Raw genomic sequence first — 22,863 nt, 5'->3', positions numbered from 1 at the left:
TTACAGGTTGAAATTCTGATTTTATTTCAAAACCGAGGCATAGTTCTGACCACGTACTACTTCTGGAAGGGCTTGTGGAGTTTGAGAAACAGTTCCAGGAGGGCTCCAGTCAGACCTCCAAAATGACACCAACCAAACTTGTGATTGGCAGAGATGGCCTCTTTCATCTTCAGGGATTTTTAAAAGTTCTCCACCTTAATTCTGGAGTATCATAGAAAGTAAAAAGCACTTCTCTTTTGTTGTTTTGTCTTTGAAAATGTTTTTTAGCAGCAAACAGGACTATTCGTTTCCTTTACTTCATTTTTAGGAGCATAGTTAATTCTAGGTCAACTTAAAATTAGAGAGGGGAAAAAAACCAAAGCCCCTCGGGGAAGGCTCACATAAATAGGTACTCGTGTTCGAGTTATCACTTCTACAAATATCACTGAAATAAGTTTGTAAATCGTAAATACAGTAGTAGCAGTGCACACATATTTGATATGCTTTCACACAAGGATTCAGTAAACAACAATAAATACAATCTCCCCTCTTCAAAACAAAAAAGGGATTTATGGGTGGAAAAAAGGGTAATTTACTAGGGGTTTACCAGCACACCATTTTTAGTGTGCTCTGAGAGAATTAAAAACCATCAAATTGTATTCACTGAATACTGGCCCACAATTACGCCCCCCCCTTTTTTTTTTTAAATCTGGCTTAAAAAAAATAAAACCTGACTTAAATACATACATTATGGCTTTCTGGTAAAATCCTTACATCTATGGGGATTTGTGGTAGGTTAAGACTCTATTAAATTTTTTTTCCTCATTAGAAATTTCAATAAGTTAAAAAGAAAAAAAACAGCCTGACTTTTCCCTTGAATGTTAAGCAGAAGCCTGATCTACACTACTGTGTCCTGTGAAATGAACCTAATTTCAAACTGAATGGGACCGCCTAAGTGGCCACTTAGAGTGCTGCATTTTCCTTCCCTCATGATTCCTGCTGGGTCCTCTTCGCTGAGGCTTTTCCCTGAGTCATATATTTACTGGAAAGGCTACCTAGAAGGGGGGGAAAGAACAAAACCCAACATAAATAAAACAAGCCTCACTTTATCACAAAAGTAATAAAATAACTTCTTATTGTTAATTATATACAGAAACTTTTCAGACTGGCATTGGTCCCTTGTTTTGAATTGGATAAGCAAGCTAGGTATAAAAAGAACACATATGGAACATGATCCATTAAACACACAGTCAAAATTCTAAAGGCAGGCAAGTTGCTAGAGTGACTTCATTCTACTACACTAGTGTGTTTATTGCGTCCATATTGGTGCAGAAGGTCAGTGGACTTTTCAAAACCTCTGTTTTGTATAGATCAGTGTCTTCGTTTACAACCACGCAGAATAGATTGCAAAAAATTCTTTGGTTAGAAATAAACATCTTGCATCTCTACTTTGTGGATATGAACCTGTGGATGGTCACATTCTAGCAATAACTTACTGATATAAAAGGGAAAAAGAAAATTTATTATATTTACAGGTGAAGGACAGAAATGTAGATTACTAATTTGAATCATACTACAGAACAGTTAATAAGTCTTGTTCTGGAGCATAGACAAATAGATCAATGAAACAAGAAAGTTAAGAAATTCTTAAGTGATTACATATAAGAATGTAGTATATACCAAAGGTTGCATTTTTAACCAATGAGATAAAGTATGGATTGTTCAGTAACTGGTACTGTGTCAAGTATTTGGGGAGGAGGGGGGAGTTAGGTATCCTTCTTACAACATATCTTTCCTCTCCACACAATTCCAAATGAAGTACAGAATTAAATAAGAGAGTCAAAGTGTAAGAGGTAGTGAAGTTTCCTAAGCCCACCACCTTAACCTATGAGAAAGGCTTGCTATGCTTCCAACTAGAATTTACAAGTCATTAGGGAAAAGATGAAAACCGACATACAGCTGGGAAGGTAAAAAGCAATTTTGGGAAGAGGAGAAAAAACAACAGGAATATATGTAAGAAACATTCAGTATCAATGGGTGATCAAAGAAATGCAAATTAAAACAACTTTTGATTACCAAATTGAAGGAAGATCAGAAGGACAGAGAGGTGGGTAGGAACTTTGCTAAATGAATAGTCATAGAAACCTAATAATAATTGAAGTATGCAAATAAATGTCCAAAACTTGTGATATGACAAACAATACAAGGTATGCATAGAAGGACAATTAATAACTTAAAAGTTATAAAACCACACAAATGGTATTTTCATAAAAATGAAAAATTAAAAACAAATGAAAAATCCCATCAGTCATATGTTTGGTACCTAAGTTTCCTTATCTGTAAAATGTGGGCCCTAACACCTACCCCCATTGGGATTATTGTGAAGAGTAAATGAATACAGGTAACAACTGAACAGGACCTGGCACACAAAGTACTCAATAAATATTAGCCATTATTAGTGCATTGATATAAAAAGATGAGAAGACTTCACTTCCAAAACCTTGATAGTAGTTATGCTCTAGAAGAAGGTATAAATGGCTTTTATTTTCTCTATTTTGCTTAACTATCTACATTTTCTTTTTTTCTTTAATGTGTTCTTTATTTTTGAGACAGAGAGAGACCGAGCATGAGAGGGGGAGGGGCAGAGAGACAGGGAGACACAGAATCCAAAGCAGGCTCCAGGCCCCGAACTGTCAGCACAGAACCCAACGCGGGGCTCGAACCTAGGAATGCAAGATCATGACCTGAGCTGAAGTTGGAGGCCCAACTGACTGAGCCACCTAGGCACCCCTATCTACATTTTCTAAAGTAAACATATTAAGTACACAAATAGAAATTTATGCCCCACAGAAGCAAACTTTTCAAAGCACAGAATCTAGATGATCAACTCATAGTGAAAAATGAGTGATATTAATCAGGAAGAAGCAAAGCATTCTCCTGTAGTATTTATAGCCTAGAGTATCTACTGATCGACAGGCAACAAATCTTTGATATTCTGAACTGCCCAAAGAATCGAGGATAAACTTTTCATTCAAGGGACAAAAAGTTTAGAGCACTATACCTCATACTGTACATACAATCAAGATGGGTTAAAGATCTAAATAGAAAAAAAATTTTTTTAAACGTACTATAAGAAAATATAGATGAGATAGAGATCTTATAAGGGAAGAATTTCTTTAAAAAATTTTTTAATGTTTATTTATTTTTGAAAGAAAGACAGCATGAGTGGGGAAGGGGCAGAGAGAGAGGAAGACACAGAATCCAAAGCAGGCTCCAGACTCCCAAGATGTCAGCACAGAGCCCAATGCAGGGCTCAAACCCATGAACTATGAGATCATGACCTGAGCTGACATCGGATGCTTAACTGACTAAGTCACTCAGGAGCCCCGGGAAGAATTTCTTAAAGACGACCCTAAAATCAATGAGCCACATGACCATGAAAGCTAATCATAGAAAGTCAATCATAGAAAGTAAATTATTAAAATTTAAAATTCTGGAATGGCAACAGTCATAAGTTGAAAGACAAGATATACTGAGGAAGATCCACAGAATGTATATAATAAAGGAACAGTATTCAGAATAAATGAAGAACACTTACAAATTAATAAGGAAATGATAATGAAACAGGAAAATGGGCAAATGACGGGAACAGAGATTTCACAGAACTCCAACTGGTCAACAAACATCTAAGATGGGCAAATGATATGAACAAGGAATTCACAGAAGAGTAACTCCAACTGGTCAATAAACAAAAGCATAATAAACAAAATACAAATTAGAACACCACCAAAGTATTTTTCACTCATCAGGTTTGCTGGTGGGAGTGGCAATTACTTCAACGAATAACTTGACCATATCTAACTAAATTGAAAATGCACATATGCAATGGCTCAACAGTTTGACTTCTAGGTATAAAAACCACAGAATCGCTCATAAATGCTCAAGGAGACTCAGACAAGAATGTTCACTACAGCACAGTTTATAATAACAAAAAAAGACAAATGCAATCTAAATGCTCATGTGTTAGCGAATGGATAAAATATTCTGTACTCATACATCGAATACTGGAAAGAAAATAAAACTAATGTATTTAAATACCAATATATATAATTTCAAAATCACTTCATTAAGTTGATATGAAAAAGTAGGTTGTAGAACATTCTTATTACACAGTATAATATACCATTTAAATCAAAAACTTCACCAAGGACACATACGTTAAAGACTACAGATGTAAGTCTAAAAAAAGAACTGGAAGAACATCTGAATGCGTAACAGACGCATCCGGGGTGGAGGATGGCAGTCAAAGGGGGTTTGCTCCATCTGAATGATCTTTTATTTAAAAAAGATCAAGAAGAAAATGTGAAAAAATAAAGTCCATTCTCTAGAAGATGGCTTATATTTGTACCTTTATATTTTTCCCCCAAATGTTCAGAAACTACTCTTTTCTAAGAATATTACTAGCAGTCCTATTACTACATCCCTATATATAAAAATAAATCTCCTCAAAGCTGAAGAAATTTCATATATAAAATGTGCATGTAAAAAATGTAAAACCTCTAGAAATAAACCGTGGATGAACTTGCATGTAATCTGGGGGAAGAACACGAAATTTACAAAACTATAAGCATGACTTGAAATGACCTAAAAGTTGGGTAGATGAAACTACTAAACCAAACAAGCCAGCAACTGTCTACGTGGCATAATGAATCATAAATGAGGCTGAAAGAATAATGAGCTGGGGTGATGGCAGTAAAGGACAGAACACGTGACAAAGCACGAAGGGCTGTCTATGTGGAAGGGGCTGGAACACGAAGAGGAATACCCTAATTAAAAAAACACAAAAACAGAAACATGGAGAAATACAAATGAAAAATGTGAAAAAGAGGAGCCTTCAATCGAGAACACAAGCTGACTGGCAAAAAAGACTATTGCCATGACGTGAGGGCAGGGGAAACAGGCTGCGGGGACTCCCTGGGATTGTCACCAATCCCATTGTGGCATTCTGGCATCATTGTGAAAATGTGCATACTTTGTAATCTATCTTTCTGACTAGGAATTTATCCCAAGAAAATAACTGGGTAAATATGCCTGATAAGAGTTTATATAAACAGTGGCATTGAAACTTGAAATAGTGTGCTCCTGAGCCAATGGGACAGGACAAGCAGGCAGGGAGCTTCGAGGGGCTTGACGGCAGTGTTTCAGTGTGCACACAGATTCCTTCTGAGAGGGCCTGTGAGGCTAAGAAAGCACACCTGTCTTTCTTTCATGTTCTTCTCCTACTTTAAGAGTGGCACGTCTCCTTCTCGTCCAAATCTTAATGTGGTATGTGGATCTGGGGTGGAAAAGCCTGAGGAGGCCGGACAGCAAATGAAATGCTGGTAATTTCGTGTTCTTCCCCCTGATTACATGACCACAGGGTCAGTGTGAATGCCTCTAATAAAAATCCCAAATTTTTAGCTTTCATAAAAGTACCTTGATAGCTGTGATCATCAAAAACTAATTCCTGATGATACATTACTATGTGATTTTTGGTGATACAGTTAAAAAGGAATGACAATAACTGAGTGGCACTATTGTAAAACACCTTCCATTCCCTACAACAGTATTTCTGTTATTTTTAATATCCTATCATAAAGACTACTGAGGTTTCTCATTGGTTACCAACTATAAAAACAAAAGATTTAAAAAAAAATGGCTAAGGAACACTGTTTCATTCCTGCCGTAAGTGGTAACAATCAAACAATACACGAATGCATGGAGAAACCCCATCTATCTCAATGAATGGCAGTCACGTTCAGTATGCGAATATAAAAATTTGGGGGCCCCTGACTGGCTTAGTTGGTTGAGTGTCCAACTCTTGATTTCAGCTAAGGTCATGATCTCACAGTCATGGGATCAGCATGGAGCCCGCTTAAAATTCTCTCTTTCCAGATGCCCCCTCTCCCTGACTTGCATAAAACAAAACAAAACAAAACAAAACAAAACAAAACAAGAAAAAAACATTTTTTCGCCCATAAAAAGGTCATTTTTAATAAAAATTTGTAACATTTGCTTTGATTATATATTCTAACACAAAAACTCAATTTAGAAGAAACTTATACTTTGATAAAAAGCTTAAAAATCCAATTTAAATATTGTTACAGATGACTAGGATAGGCTGATAAATAAAAGGCTTGAATTTGAATCCTTTTTAAAGATATTAATTAAAAAATTTTTTTACATTTTTTATTTTTGAGAGAGAGGGAGGCTGAGAGGAAGGGGGACAGAGGATCTAAAGCAAGCTCTACTTGCTTGACAGGAGAGAGGCCTGATGTGGGGCTCGACCCCATGAACCACAGATCATGACCTGAGCTGAAGTCAGAGGCTTAACCAGCTGAGCCACCCAGGTGCCCCTTAAAATTTTATTTTTAAGCAAACTCTATATTGGGGCTTGAACTTATAACCCTGAGATCAAGAGTCGCATGCTCTACCAATGAAGCTACCTGGGCACCCCTAAAATGCCTGAAAAATATATGATAAAAATATACCACCTTAAGATGGAAGTAAAACAAAGGAATTCAAGGAGGAAAGTAAAATGATATAACATTTCTACCTGTTACACAGCTGTAAATGAATGGCTGCTCATATGAAAAACATTAATTTCATTTGATACATTCAAGGCTAATTGATGTTTTATTTTAAAATATCAATATTTATTTTAAAAGACCCCAGGAATTATATGCTTTGCAGTTCTGATGAAAAATTTAGATATCAACTTAAAAATATATGAGAAGTATGGGCTTTCTCCATTTTGGGGGAAGAATATGAAAGCAAAAAAAGTTTTGGAGAACACTGACATACCAAATATTTGAAAATAATCCATTAGTGAGGAATGTTAAATAAATAATGGTATATTCACATATTAGAATATCAAGAAAGGTATCAAAAAGAATGATCTGTATTCAATAATAATATCTCCCCATATTGTTTACAAAGGTACTTCTGTTGTTTTATTTTTAAGATATTTTTAGTAATCCCTACACCCAACTTGGGCCTTGAACTTACAACCCCAAGATCGAGAGTCACATGCTCTACTGGCTGAGCTAGCCAGGTGCCCTTATTGCTATTATCTCAAATTTACCATCATAAAGGCCCCCTCCCCCCCTTTTTTTTAATCAGTAGGCTTTTAAATTCTGGTCAAGGAAAAAAGTTATAATAGTATATATACATCACTATGAGAGAGAAAAGATACCGCCAATCTCTTATAACATCTCCAGTTTTTAAGATTTCAAACCACGAGATTAAAACGGAATAAATGAAGAGACAGATTTCCTTCAGTTGAAATGTAATTTTCTTTGCAAAACAGGGGAGGATTAAGGAATAGAAAAATGTTAGTTTTTTTTGAGATTCTCACACTGAATAAATTGTTAACATGTACACCAGAGTAATCCACTTAAGCATAAAAATCAGTTGATGACTAAGATTCTACAACTTCCACACACTCCTGTTTTTTGTTAAAAATGTCCATTATGTATTTGTCCTTTAAGTTACAAGAGGTGTAAGTAAGAGTCTCCTACAGTAACAAGGCAGTGCTAACTTGAGGGATAATATGTGCCAGATGCTGTGTGAAGGGCTTTATGTAGATGAAACTAATCCTTACAACTGCCCTGTGAGGTGTTAACCCCAATTTATGAATAAGGAAACTGAGGCACAGAGATTCGGGAAGCCAGCAAATGGTTGGGCTGTACTTCAAACTCAAGGATGTGTGACTTGAAGGCTCATATTCTTGGCTATTCTCCCACTCAGTCTTCGTTGTTCTTTCAAAATGAGTCCACCTCTACCAATAAAATTCACGGGACATCTAAGGCATTGTGTTAGCTGTGTGTGTGGGAGGCGCAGGGAAGTCGCAGTGAAGAACAACGGAATTCGTGGAACTGTCTACTCACTGCTCTTCTCATTTGGGAGTTAAGAACTCTATGCAGCCGAGTAGAAAGAAACGGCAGGTCAGGAAAGAGAACCTGGCCGAGTGCTTATCATGGGCTGCATGTTTGAATCTCAGGGTCTGATGAGCTCAGGGGTGCTGTCTGCACTTGTACAGATGAGACCTCTGGAGCCCAGAGAAGCAGTCTCTTGCCTGCAGCCAATAAGGCTAATGTGAGAGAGCAGGGGCTGTGCCCCCAGCAGCTCACTGGGGGGCTACCCGGGTGCCACACGTTTAGCACTGTGGAAAAGAGCAGCCCTGGGGAAATGTAATACTACTTACAGTTGAGACACATTTCAGATTTATAACATAGATAATTTGGGTAAATTTACTGTGGGCAGATTTGACGTCTTAACAGTTGTCATATACTTAATTGAAGAGTTTAATTAAGATTGATTTTAACCACCAATAAATGTTTTCTGTTTTCTGGTATGAAATAGACATGTTTATTGTAATAATTTTTCTTCCATAAATTCAAGTTTTAAGTTTTACAGTTGCTCAAAATGTTTATAAATATGTCTTTTATGTAGAAGATAATTACAGAAATCTGTATTTTCAATTGGTAACGCCTTTTCCAGGTTTGTGTCCAGATGTCCAACATCTGTATTCTCCCCCCACTTACAATTTATAAAATCAGAATAAACTTCTACTTTCAAGATGTGTAACCATCAGCAGATGCCATGCTGATGGACGCGGTGCAGGAGGACTGAAGCAATCACGGCCCTCCACATCTCTGCGCCGCTCGCTACCCACAGGTGCTGCTTGAGGGCTTCTACATGGATTTCTCAACGTCCCTACCAGTCAGGTATGATTATTATCCCCTTGAAACAGATGAGGAAACCGAGTCAAGTGGAGGCTAAGCAGGTTTTTCAAGATCAAAGAGCTACAATCCACTGACCATGGCAAAAGTAGCAGCATCTCGACGAAGGAAGGATCAGCACTTTTCCTATGTGTAATGTTCTGGAAGTGTCTGTTCAAGGCTCAATCTCATAGAAACAACACTCTTTCGGCTTGTTTACTACGTACGTTAACTCTGTGACCCTCAAACTCTCAGAGGCTCTATGGGAAGTGATCCCACAGACTGCAGTGGGTCTGCTTCCCATAGTTGGCTTTCAGAGGCCGCTTGTCACTCTCGTCCTCTGTCCTACGTGGTTGCTCTCACTGTCCATCAAATTGGCTTGCGATAGGGCCCCGTTCCCATTTCACTTCTATTTGGTTTTGGGGGTTTTCCCACCAGAAGTTTCCTTGTTTTTAGGTCCATGCCTTCTGATGAGAACACATTTTCCCAGGAAAGAGCTTCCTGTGTTTTCTCATAGAGTCTCCTAAGTTTCCCTTTTTGCAGACCATTCCCTTTTTGGGTAAGGGGAATAATTTTTCTCAAGATTTCTGGTTCCTTCTCTTTGAATCACCTGACCTCACTCTATACCAACCTAACACCCAGGCCTCTTAAATTGTAACTATAAAGAGATATGATGCCACTTTAAATGTTTTCTCCAATCATTAAACAAAACAGACCAAAAAAACCCAAAATCCTAAAATTCACATAGCATAAAAAAATACCTAATCCTATTAGATTATTGTATATACTTGAGATAATTCATCTCCATACTGACACATATGGAAGTAGCTAAATAATTTAATTATTCCATTTATTTTTCTCTTGTTAACAACATTCAAAGTAGAAACCACCAAACATTCCTCGCCTGGACCTCTCTTTGCTTTCCCAGGGTGAGGTCGCCTTGTGCGCTGGCTTATTTCAGGCAGGGCGGGTGAGCGCAGGGAGGCCCTCTCTCTACTGTAGGGCACAGAAGGCAGCCCTGGTAATGGGGGGTGCTATTTCTCAGTGATGGTAGAGACAGCTTTGTCTCTTCACATTCTAACTCAACAGCCTCTCTCCAGTCTAAAAACAAACAGTGTGCACACATTACATACACAACATATAAGGACTGAGCATAAAATATGTGAGTTGTTTTACACTACATACAAAAATGTCCAGTTATATCAATGAGGTCTTAAAATTTCAGAAACCTTTCTTAGAAACTGTACAATCAAGTTAAAAAGACCACACATGCTCTATTTGCTTATATAATTTCCCTTCTTTAAACTTACTTTATTGAACGACACACACACACACACACACACACACACACACACACAGCAAAGTTACTAAGAAGGTCTTTAGGCCAGAACTCAGAATATTTCTATCAAGTTTAGAGTTTTACCCCTTCTTACTAAAATATGCTCCTCAGTATATTAAAGTTACTTTGTTTTTCCTCCCCACCCCAACCCTCTCAATTTCTCCCCTTCCCTTTCTGGATCAAAAGCATTCTTGAAACACCAGAGAAAGGCCTTCAGAGCCTCCTGATCTTGCCTCTCTTTGAGCATCTGTCTACAGGCCTGTGGGCCAGAAGGGGTGCTGGGAGGTCGAGATGCCCAGACTGGTTCCAGCACTTCTCCCCAGAAACCCCTGATCAGGTTTCCGTCCACTCCAGAGGGAAGGCTCTTTTCCGAGTCCCTGGTGACTTCTGCACTGCCACCTGCAATGCTTACTGCTCAGTCCACACCGCCCCAAACTCCCCAGCAGCAGCTCCCACACACGGCCAAGCCTTCTCTGAGGCCCCTTCTCCAATGGACTCCAGGAGCTGGCGCTCTTGCTCCCTCACTGACTGCCTTCTGTCGGTCTTCTTTGTTTACTTTGAGCCTCTAAATGCTTTTCTCTTTTCGCTCTGCATTTACTTCTGAGGTGATCCCACTCCTACCCAGGCCTTCGAACACTCTCTCTGCCCTGACAATACTCAAGTCTCTTATCTTCAGCCTAGGCCTCTGCTCTGAATGCCCAGCTTGTACATCTCACTGGTTCCCTGGCATCTCTACCTGGACACCCAGCAGTCCACCTTACATGGCTAAGACTGGACTCTTTCCCCAAATCTGTTCTTCCTCTTTTTTGGCACAGGAAGTCCTACCTCCGGTCTTCTAGTTGCTCAGGCCAAAAATCATAGTGTCATATCGGGTTCCCTCTGTCCTATGCAATCATCCAACCCATCAACAGACCACGTTGGCACCACCTTCAGCATACCCAGAGCGTGACCAGGCCTCACGTACCCTGCTGCTTCCACCCGAGCGTGAGCTGGCACCGGCTCTCCCGAGCTCTAGCACGAGCCTCCTCGTGGCCCTGTTGCCGCCCTCACCTATGCCTAGCAGCCTTTCGCAACGGGAACCTTTGTCATCAGAAGTCCCATGATACCGCCTGTGCTCCACACCCTCCAGAAGCCGTCCATCTCCTGGAGAGAACGAAATCCACCCCTGCCAGTGCTGCCATCGACCCTGACCTCGCCTCCCACCACCCCTCCCTGCTCACGCCACTCAGTGACATGGCGGCGCCACTCAGTGACATGGCGGCACAATGGTGGTTTTCATTTTCTGGTAACAGTCTCACTTCAACTTCCCCTGACTCGCCCCTTCTTTGATTTCTTTGCATAAATGTTATTTCATCAGCGATGCCGCATTCCCTTCTCCTTCCCTGCTTTGTGTCTTAGCACCTGTTGCCATTGGGAATAGTTATGTCTCTCTTCCAACAAGGATGTGAAGGAAATGAGAGGAGGGGCTTTGCTGGTCCACCGCCTTATGGCCAGTGTTGAGGCCCAAGCTCTGTGCTTAGAGGCTGGCAGGAGTGGGAGGGAGAGGGTGGTGGCTTAATCAGTATTTGTTGAAGGAATGAATAAATGACACAGCTGTGTGTGTGTGTGTGTGTGTGTGTGTGTGTGTGTGTGTGTGTGTGTGTGAGACAGAGAGAGGGAGAGAGAGGGAGGGAGGGAAGGAGGAGTTCAGGCTAATAATTTCTCTTTCCTTATTTTGTGCATGGTGAATAGTCTCATGAGGAGAATATTCTGCTAAGACAGTAGCAATTTCAAAGCAGAAACAAAAAGCATGGAAGAGGAACAAATAATGAAAGGCTATGGTTCTTACTCAGGGATGATACAGGAATCACCTCAGAGCACCCATAGCGCAGGCCCAAGCCTAGCCACTGAAGCGTGGGGGCAGGGCAACTCTATTTGTCAAAGTTCCCCAAGTCCAGTCCCTGTTAAAACCACATAGTCAAAGGAGGCATCTCGAAAGGCATGTGGTAAACTATGCAATAAATAAAATAACACACATTCGTTTTTTAAAAACCCACATACCTGACTGGGGACTCAAAAATATGGTTGTTTTTTGTTTCTTTTTGTCTTCATGTAAAGGCACTGCCTAAAAAATGAAATAGACTGGTTTACAAAATCGAAAGGAAGAGCATCTGAAACAGCCTTAACATTGTAACCATATCCAAAGAGGGCTGAAATTAGGCGTGTGTAAGGCAGAACTTTGCAAGTTAACTGAGAAGCAGGACAGAGACTCAGGAAGCCCGGAAGCGCCCCTGCCATCCAGGGCCCAGCAAGCCGCACTGCACGCTGCTCGGGGCTGAGGGAGGAGCCAGCAGGGTCGCAGGAAGGAAGAGGCTGGGGCCTGGCGAGGCCCAGCACCGCTCGGGCGGGCGTGAGCGCCGGGCAGAGGAGCCAAGGGCTTCCCGCTCAGGCCTGAGCTAGGTTTACCTGAGCAAAGGTGCCAGTTGGTCTCAAGGGGCTAGGTGGAGAAGGGGATCCAAACACACAATCTGATTTAGACATACCTGAGGAAACAATTAGCACTTTTTGTTCTCACTTTAAAATGAAAGCAGTAGCCCTGTTCTCAAACTTTCACAGAACAAGTTTCTGTGGATGTGGCAGAAGCTCCCACTCAGTACACTGTGTGGACAAAATCACGTATTTGAAGAAACGAGAGAGGGCAGCATAATTTTTGGGCAGGAAGAAGTAACTGCTGGAGGAAACGCCCCTGTCCCATCTGCCCATCCCCGCCCCGGGATATCCCCGGCTCTCCTTGACGTGCTGTTGTCCCTGCCCTTCCAGAAACACCCCTCTATGTGGACAGCTTCCCTAGGAGACAACGCAGAACCTGCTACCAACTGGGAGGAAGAAGCCCATCCAAGCCGGGGGAGTGCGGAGGCATCCCTTCACCTCTGCGTAGTACCCAAGAGGAGCATGATGATAATGTGCTTCGTGCTCCTAGTAAACAGAGACCGCCCGTTCTTCAGAAGGGTCTACAAAGGTAACTTTGGTAACTCCATTACGTCTTTTCTGTACTGTTTGCAGTTTCCTCATCTGTAAACTGGGGTTATCAATACCAGGTCTCATGGGGCTGGGAAGAAAATCAGAAGAGACTGCCCACGAAAAGTATTTAAAATAGTGCCTGACTCAGTGAATGTTAGCTATGGCTATTATTTTAATTTCTCTTAAACTGATTTACCTCTTATGATCATAAAAGATTTGGTATATAGATGTCCCATGTCAGGGCCCAACGAGTTTGAATTTAAATTTGTCTGAGTTCCTTAGAAGTAGGGCAAACAGTGACTTCCATAAATATTGAAGTCCTATTTTAAAACCAACAATTAAATAATTTAAAAATATACATTCCATATAAAGCTCCTTTAAAAAAAATAAGTGCTCTAAAAATTTTGTCTTTGAAAAAAGAGACACTATATTGCTGCTATGATATAATAAAACAGAAGAGAGGTACTAGTGTTCCAGGGACAATGACCGTAGACCATATAAGGGAACTGTCAGCAGGGCTGACTTCTCTCCACTGTCCATATACATATACAATTGAGGACAGGAACACGAATGGTTACTGCTTTAATCTAAACAATGACTTCCCCGGGTTTCTTTCCTATGCCAATCAGATTCCATCCACTCTCTCCGGTTTGTTCTGAGAAACAAAGTGAGGGTATGTAAACCGCTTTGTAAATCCTACCTTATTCTATGTACATGGAAGGTACCCCTATTGCTAACAGTCTGTTAGAAAGATGCCCACAGTGGACACTTTACCCATTTAATAGAAAGGGTCAATGCAGATCCAACAACTCAAAGGGACAAGAAGTATGGATGATTTTCAACTATGGACCGGCCATCTATTTTTCCTTGTCATAAGAATAACTATGCTCACTGCAGAGAAGTATTAAAATGGTAATGTCCTCCATAGTTCTCTACTGCAGTGAGAACCACCAATCACTGTGTAACAGAGCTCCTTCCGGTGCCTTTCCTCTGCACGTGCATGCGCACAGTTACAGAGAAGTCCCAGGGGCTCACTATCAGAGCTCGGGGGCCCGAGAGGTTTCAGCTGTGTCTCCCCGCGGCAGGCAGCGCTTCCACTTCCAAAGTGCACCTACTGAGAAGCGAAGCTCAGGCTGCAGCATGTTTCCTGGTCACTCGGGCTACATTTTATAGGCACTGGGGATGACTGGGTTTTCCATTCACTGATAATCTTAGAAAAGTCAACCAAATGACTTTTATAAGCCTCCAGAAATGAAACCGGGAGTAAGTTTAAGATATATAGAGGGTCGGAATTAAAGGGAAAGGAAGGTTCACTTTCTTCAAAACGAATTCTTCTCCAGTAAGTAGATTTGTTAAAGAAATAAATAGATCTAAAATAGTAGAGGACTTTAAAAGAGAGATTTCCCTTGAGCTGCGAGTGCAAACATCGAGGTCTGACTGGTAGCCATACCTGGAGAGCCTTTAAACTGCGGGCATTCCTTTTTAATGTGCCCTTCTCTTCCACAAATAAAACAACGTTTTTCTCTTAAGTCTTTGTCATCCGGCCTCTTCCATTTTTCCACTGGTGGCCTGAGGATCTTGTCTCTGCCCAGATCGACAGCTGTCCTCACTGGCTTGGCTTTCTGAGGCGTGCACTGCACGGGCTTATCTTCCTTCGTCGACACCTCCCTCTCTGTGTGCTTGTTCTGAATGTCTTTGTCCTCTTTGTTCCTCTTGTCTTTGTTCTCGGGGTATCTTTGGTTCAGGGTATCTTCCTGATCACGCCGCCGCCTCACTCTAGAAGATGATATAACACCAGTAGGAAAATGCTAAACAGAAACCTGACAAAATACTAAGAGCACTCCAAGTTTGGGAGATAACCGAAATAGAAAGTGTCAGAGGGAAAAACAAGACCGTAACAAATTTAAGTCCATCTCCTCTATCAAGAAGCAACCTCAGGATGATGGTGTAGATTTTCTGTTTTTTTGATTTTCACAATTACTCTAAAGCCATAAAACTGGTGTTTGTAGTTAGCAGAATTCCCTGCTTTAGTACCTACTGTGATATGGAGGTGATGAAACTTGCATTACCCTTGGGGTGATTTCTTGAAACTTCGTGGCCCATTCTTTACTAGGCACTAGAAGTTCGAGCTATGGAACTTTCAGTTCACAATGGAACAAGGGTTAGAAGGAGATTTATATTCTTAAAATGTTAAAAACATTTCTTCCTTGCCCTATCAGTGATCAGTGACTATTATCTCAATAAAAAACCAAAGTACTAAATAAGAGCCTCAAATTCCAGGTGGTGCCTTATTTTAAGTAGCATGTTTTTAAATGACAGTTGTATTGTCCAATTAAGACCCCCACACCACCCAAAATAACAGTCTGTCCCAGCAAGCAACCAAAACTCCCCCCTCCCCCACACTCCTGCAAACATCAGCAGAGAAAGCATGGTGACCAAACTGAGTGGCTTTGCCACAGCAATTATTAAGGGTTAAACTGCATACAAGTGAAGGGTCCCATCTGGCAACACGCTGTACATGAGTCTGGTACGGTCCAGCTCCTGCACGTTGGAAGTGTCACTGATGTCCTGAAGGGACTCATTTTACTTTCCTCAATTCTACCTTCATCCCCATTGGAGCAGCTGGTGGCCAAATGACCGAGTAACAGTGGCCAAAATGAGGAAGGGGACCAGGCCCGGAAGACGGTCATCTGGATACCTGAGGGACTTCTGGTCAACTGTGCTTAAAGACGTGTTTTAAATCATTTCACGTTCATTGTAAAAAATAATTTATCTGAGAACTGCTGGATTTAATACAAGTTTATTTTCTATTACAACAGAACCTCATTTAAAAATTGGTACAGTAAGAAAGAACAGAACCACCCCTTTGGAATACTGACTTACTTTCTCCTCATAGGACAATCCTTCATGAAGTGTCCGATTTTTCCACAGATTCGGCAACATCTATCATTTGGTGCCAGCTCTCCTTCAGTTAGCACTTCAGGATCAAAAAAGTACTCCTAGCGGAACATACATATAGAAAACTATAAACGATTAATGTGAGGTCAAAACACAACAACTAACCAGGTGTCAATCGGAAACCCTTTTTAAAATAATGATTATTACACTGCTTCAGTAAGGTTTTACCTAAATTTCACGCTGGTTTATTCCTTTCCATGATGCAGCCCATGGCTTAACCCTAACCACAAAGGGAGCTTCTTGTTCCAGGACACTTCTGCACAACAGCACTACACATGCCTGGGAGTCAGCTTCCCCAGGACTGGGGGGAGCTGAGGCCAGATACAAAGGCTTCGCTTTCTCATAAAATGAAAATGCTAAAACCCAATAAACTGAGGATTATGATTTGCATTGCATGGATTACACTGAGCAAAAGAAAGGAGCTATGTGTTGTTGCTTTGTTTTTTTGTGGCTTTGGAGAAAAAATACCAGACGAAAGGAAAGACAATGTCTGGAGTGAGGCCACCTTGCCACTGAAATTAAGGTGAGGACCAGGAGCACAGGCATCACCTGAGAGCCTGTAACCACCCAAGTCTTGGGCCCTACCTCAGAGCTCCTGAATGAAAATCCCAGAAAACAAAACCCCGAGGGCATCTGCTGGGTCAAGTTTCAGAAGCCTTGGCGTAGAGGAAGGCCACAGCATATCTAGCCCAAACGAGACACACAGACATGATCCAATGCTGCGTATACACCCATACTCTTAACACACTCATATGCTTAGGGCTCATTTAAAAAGTCTTTATTAAGAAAAGTACTGAAGGAAAAAAATATTTTTAACAGAAAACCCTCTAGTTCCTAACTTCCTTTTTGCTTACTGAAAGAAATTTTTATAGTGCAATTTGGTTTTGTTTTTAATGAGTCCGGTTCCATAAGACTTTTGAGCATCGGGTTACGGGACACCAGTGAGCTTGCCAGCACAGGTAACGTGGTCCCTCTCCTAGTCCCACTAAGACATGTATTACTCTCAAGTGGACCAAAAGATGCAGACTTCATATGAGGAGGTGCAGGACTCTTAGCTTGTGCGAGCTGGGCCTGGCAGAGGTTGGCACGGGCTGCTTCTGCTAGACCAGCAGTGCCATCTATGTGTGCTATCAAGGAAAAGCAGCGGCCCCAAAAAGGACTATTTTTCCATCCAAATTCCACTTCTGGCAGTTTATCCCTGTGTTCTCCTGATAAATGGCCTTAGAACTGGGATGTTTACAAAAAGGTTTTAAGGATTACTTCATATTGCAACTGTTTATCTTGGCTAGATTCACCACACTTCCAGAGTATTTATTACTGGAGCAATGTGTACAAATTAGGTGCTTAATATAGGCTCTTTTATTATTTATTTTTCAAATAAACTTAAAAAAATTTTTTTAAATGTTTATTCACTTTTGAGAGAGGGAGAGAGCATGAGCAGCGGAGAGGCAGAGAGAGAGGGAGACACAGAATCTGAAGCAGACTCCAGGCTCTGACTTATCAGCACAGACGCTGATGCAGGGCTCAAACTTGTGAACCTTGAGATCATTACCTGAACTGAAATCAGACGCTTAACTGACTGAGCCACCCAAGTGCCCCAATAAAGGCTTTTAGAATTGGTTTTTGGTATTTCCAATGGACACTTACCATTTTTGAGGGGTAATCCTTGGGAAATCCTTTGACTGGAATACCAAAAACTCTTCTACCATTAATAAATGCTTTCATTATAAAATTTGTCACTGAGAAGAAAAGAGTTAAATGCTCAATTAGATGGCTTAAAAGGAAAAGGGACCACATTAGCATTTATAAACAAAGCAACTTACTTTTCCTTGATAATCCAGCTCCAAGATTGTGATTCAAATCAAAGGGATCTACATAAAAAAATTAATCAGAAAAAAAAGATAATACATTAAGGTGAGCATAAAAGATGGAGGAAGTATTACCTACTTTATCATTAATAAAAGTTCAGTTGACCCTTGAACAACATGGGGGAGAAGAGCACCAACCCCTACATGGCCAGAATTCACGCACATAGAGTTCTGCAAAACTTAACTATTAATAGCCTACTCTTGACAACAGCCTTCCCTAGAACACAGCTGATTAACATATATTTTATATATGTATTATATACTGCATCCTTATAATAAGGTAGGCTAAAACAAAGAAAACGTTGGGGCACTTGGGTGGCTCAGTCAGTTAAGTATCTAACTCTTGGTTTCGGCTTGGGTCATGATCTCATGGTTTGTGAGTTCGAGCCCCACGTTGGGCTGCTTGGGATTCTCTCTCTGCCCCCGCTCTCTGCTCCTCCCCTGTCTGATCACTCACTCTCCCTCAAAATAAATAAATAAATGTTTACTGAAAGAAAAAAAACATTAAGAAAATCATAAGAGAAAATTTATCTACAGTACTGTCCTGTGTTTATTGGAAAAAACTCACATTTAAGTGGATCCACGCAGCTCACTCATGTTGTTCAAGGGCCAAGTGTATTAAATGACTTCTTTTTTAAGGAGTTTCAAATGTGTAATGCAGCTAAGTAATATATATTCCTAAACAGAAGTGCTTTCTCAAAAGTGTCCATCAGAAAAGAAGGTGTTACTTTATGTTTAATTCCATATAGACTCTTTCCTAGTATGAGGAGTTGCTTTTAAACAACAAAATATTGTTTGGAGAAGACCTATTAGTCGGATACTATCTAACATGCTAGTTTGGGGTGCATATCGAGGTCACAAATAGATAGCACTGGACAGTCCTGCTAACAAGCATTTTAAGGATCACGTCAGTCACCCTGGAAATAACAGAACACTTATAAGATAAATTAAGACACACACACACCTGTCCTCTGCTACCCAGACCTCAATTTTTAGTAAAAGCTTCATGAAGGATTCCCATATGATCTTAAATGTGTACATCTTAAATGCATTAGATAGGTATATGTATGTTGTGCTCTGGAATATTATTTATTAGATGACCCAGAAAGTGGTAGGAATGATGGGAAAAAATGCTGATGTCGAGTTTTTATTCAAGATCTGAATAAATTCATTCATGAAATAAATGGAGGTAAAGCACTATTTCTTTTTTTTTACATGTTTATTTATATTTATTTTTCTCTATATATGTATTTTTTTAATAGTTTATTGTCAAATTGGTTTCCATACGACACCCAGTGCTCTTCCCCACAAGTACCCTCCTCCATCACCACCACTTCTTTCCCCCCCCTCCCCCTTCAACCCTCAGTTCATTTTCAGTATTCAGTAGTCTCTCAAGTTTTGCGTCCCTCTCTCTCCCCAACTCTTTCCCTCTTCCCCTCCCCCTGGTCCTCCATTAGGTTTCTCCTGTTCTCCTGTTAGACCTATGAGGTTAAAGCACTATTTCTAATTTAAAATACTGTTTTATATATGGATTTAAAGTATACATACATAATAATTCATGCTTTGAATATTTAATTATATTCAATAAATGCCTAAAGATATTCAAGAAAAGCAAAGGAAAAAAAACCCCAAACCCTTTTTGGGATTATTAAGAAAACGGAGGAATGCATGTACATAGTATATATAAAAGGAACTGAGATGGGGTATCTGGGTGGCTCAATCGGTGAAGCGTTCAACTCTTGGATTTCAGCTCAGGTCATAATCACAGATTCATGAGATGGAGCCCCAAACTGGGCTCTGCACTAACAGCATGGAGCCTGCTCCCTCTCTCTCTCTCTCTGGCCCTCCTCTACTCTTTTTCTCTCTCAAAGTAACACACATGATTTAGCTAATATCAGTATATTTCAAAAAATAAAAAATAAAAAGATTAAAACCAATAAAATATCTCTTAAGCCATTTCTCAGTCCAGTTTTAAGCACTTAAACTCTATTTTGACCCTAAAGTTAAAATCCCACAAATTGGAGGGGTGCCTGGGTGGCTCAGTCAGTTAAGCATCCAACTCTTAGTTTTGCCTTAGGTCAGTATCCTGGGGTTGTGGGATTGAGCCCCACGTCAGGTTCCATGCCGAATGTGGAAGCTGCTTAGGATTCTCTTTCTCTCCTGCTGCCCCTCTCCCCCACTCGCACTTGTGCATGCATACTCACTCTCTATTAAAAAAAAACAAAAAATATATATATCTCACAAATTGGAAGTAAACAATCAACTACAAACATAAATGGCCCATGGATCCTTGCATTCAATGGAAGAAAAGCCTTCAGCATGGGCAAAAGGCCAAAGTTTATATATAATTACTTTTAAGTAAACTCTTTCATCAATAAACAGCAAATGAGGATCTTGAAAATTCATTTAGTGCCCACTTTTCAAACCCTCAATTTGGAAGGTGTTAAGTCACACATATACTCTCTCTTTTTTTAAAGTTTATTATTTATTTTGAGAGAGAGAAAAAAGAGAGAGAGAATGCACAAGCAGGGTAGGAACAGAGAGAGGAAGAGGGAGGGAGAGAGAGAATTCCAAGCAGGCTCTGAGCTGTTAGCACAGAGCCCAATGTGGGGCTCAAACTCACAAACTGTGAGATCATGACCTGAGCTGAAATCAGGAGTCAGATACTTAATCAACCAAACCACACAGGCTTCCCAAAAGTCCCACTCTTTTAAAGTGGCCTTATATCTATTGCAAACTAATTCTCCAGTAAGTGTTTAACAAAAGTCAAAGGTGTGTCATGGTCAAAAGACTTCTGAAGTGGCGAGAGGCCCCACAGGAGGACAGCGGTTATTTAAAAATAAGTCTTTTTTTTTTTTTTAATGCTTATTTATTCTTGAGAGAGCAAAGGAGACAGAGCATGAGCAGGGGAAGGGCAGAGCGAGAGAGGGACACAGAATCCGAAGCAGGTTCCAGGTTCTGAGCTGTCAGCACAGAGCCTGAGGCAGGGCTTGAACTCACAAGCCCTGAGATCACTACCTGAGCTGAAGTCGGGTGCCCAACCGAGGGAGGCACCCAGGCGCCCCTAAAATTAACTCTCCGCGCTGGAAGCAGACACGTGTGCTGATGCCGACAGCAACAGAATGGCCATGCCGCACACCCAGCCAGCGACTCCCTGCCGTCTGGAAGAGTTCCGCAGGGATGTAGAACAAGGCCCTCCTAGTACAAACTCTATTTCTATTTGATTTTAAGTTTTGTTTTATTTGTACCTTCAATGACAATGTATTTTGAGGTCCACTGTTTCTTAAAAGTTGTAAGCAGACTTTTTCTCCTGATGCTAATAACATGTTCCTTAAAATCAAATTCCTCTGTGTAGAATCGAAGAAGTCCCAACCATAATTGCCCAACAGATTCTGTATTTTTTCCATATTCTGGCCAATAGGTGGGCTAGAAACAGAAGGAACAAGAGATATCATGCTCTATAGTAAAATGTTAGTATCTATCTTCATTTGTACTGTAGGGAGTAAGTTTTGACTTATTTTAATTAACTGGAATTTAAATACATTAGAATATAATTATGAAACTTTTCTTTTACATTTTAAAATACCATTTACAGGAGTTTATTAATTTCTACCCTGTGACTTAAAGAGAGGGAGAGCACAGGGTTTTAAATGTCAAACCCCAGAGTGCATGTTTGTGGAAGAATCTGGAAATAAATTTTAAGAGCCTTGATGATGCCTGGGTTATTAGATCTTTGAACTCAAGTCTTTCCAAACTGTTTGTAGAAAACCACTTAGCAAATATTTGTTCACTTGGAATAAAGCTGCACAGCCATTTGTAATTAACAGGCATTAATGAAATCCTACACAGAGTCCCTGAAAACTCATCTGACTTAAGAAAAATGTTTTCATTTTTATTAAAATGAAAATGTTTTCAATGTCAAAGAAAATATCTGTATATGCTACTTTTTTATTATCATAATATAAATAAATATAACAAGTAATAACATAGTTGCTGACCATTACACTACAGCATAGTACAGCTAACTTTTAGTCAAGGATGTAAAAGAAATCTTTACTCTTAAAATACGTACCAGTTCATCTATTTGATCAAAAAAATAAATATTCCAGCCATCAACAAATATTTCAGGTTTCTTTTCACCTTTGTATATCTGAAATTAATTTTTAAACTATTAGTATGGATTACAAATTTAATGCATTGATACAAAAATTTGTAGGAAAATAGTTAAAAATTTAACTACAGAACCACAGAAGTTTAGAGAAGGAAGAGGGCTCAAAGATCACCCAGTTTTACAGATGAGAAACACAATTTCTTTTACTAATACCTCTTGAAGGACAGGAATGACTGGTGGATTCCTCTGCTGGAGGAAATACAGCACCATGAGCGTGTACGCGTATGAGGATAAGCTTCCTCTAGAAGCGTCACCAATATCACACATCTAGAGGGAAGGAAACCAAGGAATGAATCACCGAAGTTTCCTGCTAAATTTGCCGCTATCTATTATCACTAAAAGTAAAGTGCTTCTACAAGGCATTAACATAAAAGTTACATTTTCAAATGCTAAAATGTGCCAATAAAACCAAACAAGATCAACCAAAAGGATGTCAAAAACAAAAACCTCACAACCATCGATTATCATACTTTAATATCAAACTATTAAAAAAACTTTTTTTAATACTTTATTTTCAAATTGATTTCCATAATACACCCAGTGCTTCTCCCCACAAGTGCCCCCCACCATGACCATCACCCTCTTCCTCACTCCCCCTCCCGCTTTGTGTCCCTCACTCTCCCCAGCTCTCCTTCCCCCTTCCTCTCCCTATCATCCTGTTAGGTTTCTCCTGTTAGACCTATGAATGCAAACATATGGTTTCTGTCCTTCTCTGCCTGACTTATTTTGCTTAGCATGACTCCCTCGAGGTCCATCCACTTTGCTACAAATGGCCAGATTTCATTC

At 40.2% G+C, this 22,863-nt stretch overlaps 1 protein-coding gene across 7 annotated transcripts in view; it reads right to left on the bottom strand.

Moving 5' to 3' along the window:
• TUT7 (terminal uridylyl transferase 7) overlaps positions 1–22,863 on the bottom strand; it is a 59,080-nt gene continuing 36,217 nt past the window's right edge. For 5 of the 7 annotated variants that reach the window (XM_029921028.1, XM_029921027.1, XM_029921031.1 and 2 more), the window contains exons 20-29: positions 22,231–22,344; positions 21,979–22,056; positions 21,155–21,332; positions 17,862–17,909; positions 17,686–17,777; positions 15,964–16,079; positions 14,531–14,856; positions 12,526–12,602; positions 12,121–12,184; positions 1–1,034 (exon numbers count right to left, since the gene is read on the bottom strand). In XM_029921028.1, coding sequence (XP_029776888.1) covers positions 967–1,034; positions 12,121–12,184; positions 12,526–12,602; positions 14,531–14,856; positions 15,964–16,079; positions 17,686–17,777; positions 17,862–17,909; positions 21,155–21,332; positions 21,979–22,056; positions 22,231–22,344 — 1,161 coding nt within the window. In that variant the 3' untranslated portion in view covers positions 1–966. Of the gene's footprint in view, positions 1,035–12,120; positions 12,185–12,525; positions 12,603–14,530; positions 14,857–15,963; positions 16,104–17,685; positions 17,778–17,861; positions 17,910–21,154; positions 21,333–21,978; positions 22,057–22,230; positions 22,345–22,863 lie in introns of those variants that run through there. The other 2 variants (XM_029921033.1, XM_029921034.1) reach the window with 2 other exon arrangements.

The sequence above is a fragment of the Suricata suricatta genome, chromosome 13, assembly GCF_006229205.1.
Source record: "Suricata suricatta isolate VVHF042 chromosome 13, meerkat_22Aug2017_6uvM2_HiC, whole genome shotgun sequence".
NCBI classification, from domain to species: domain Eukaryota; kingdom Metazoa; phylum Chordata; class Mammalia; order Carnivora; family Herpestidae; genus Suricata; species Suricata suricatta.
This window is presented reverse-complemented; position numbering and strand designations above follow the sequence as displayed.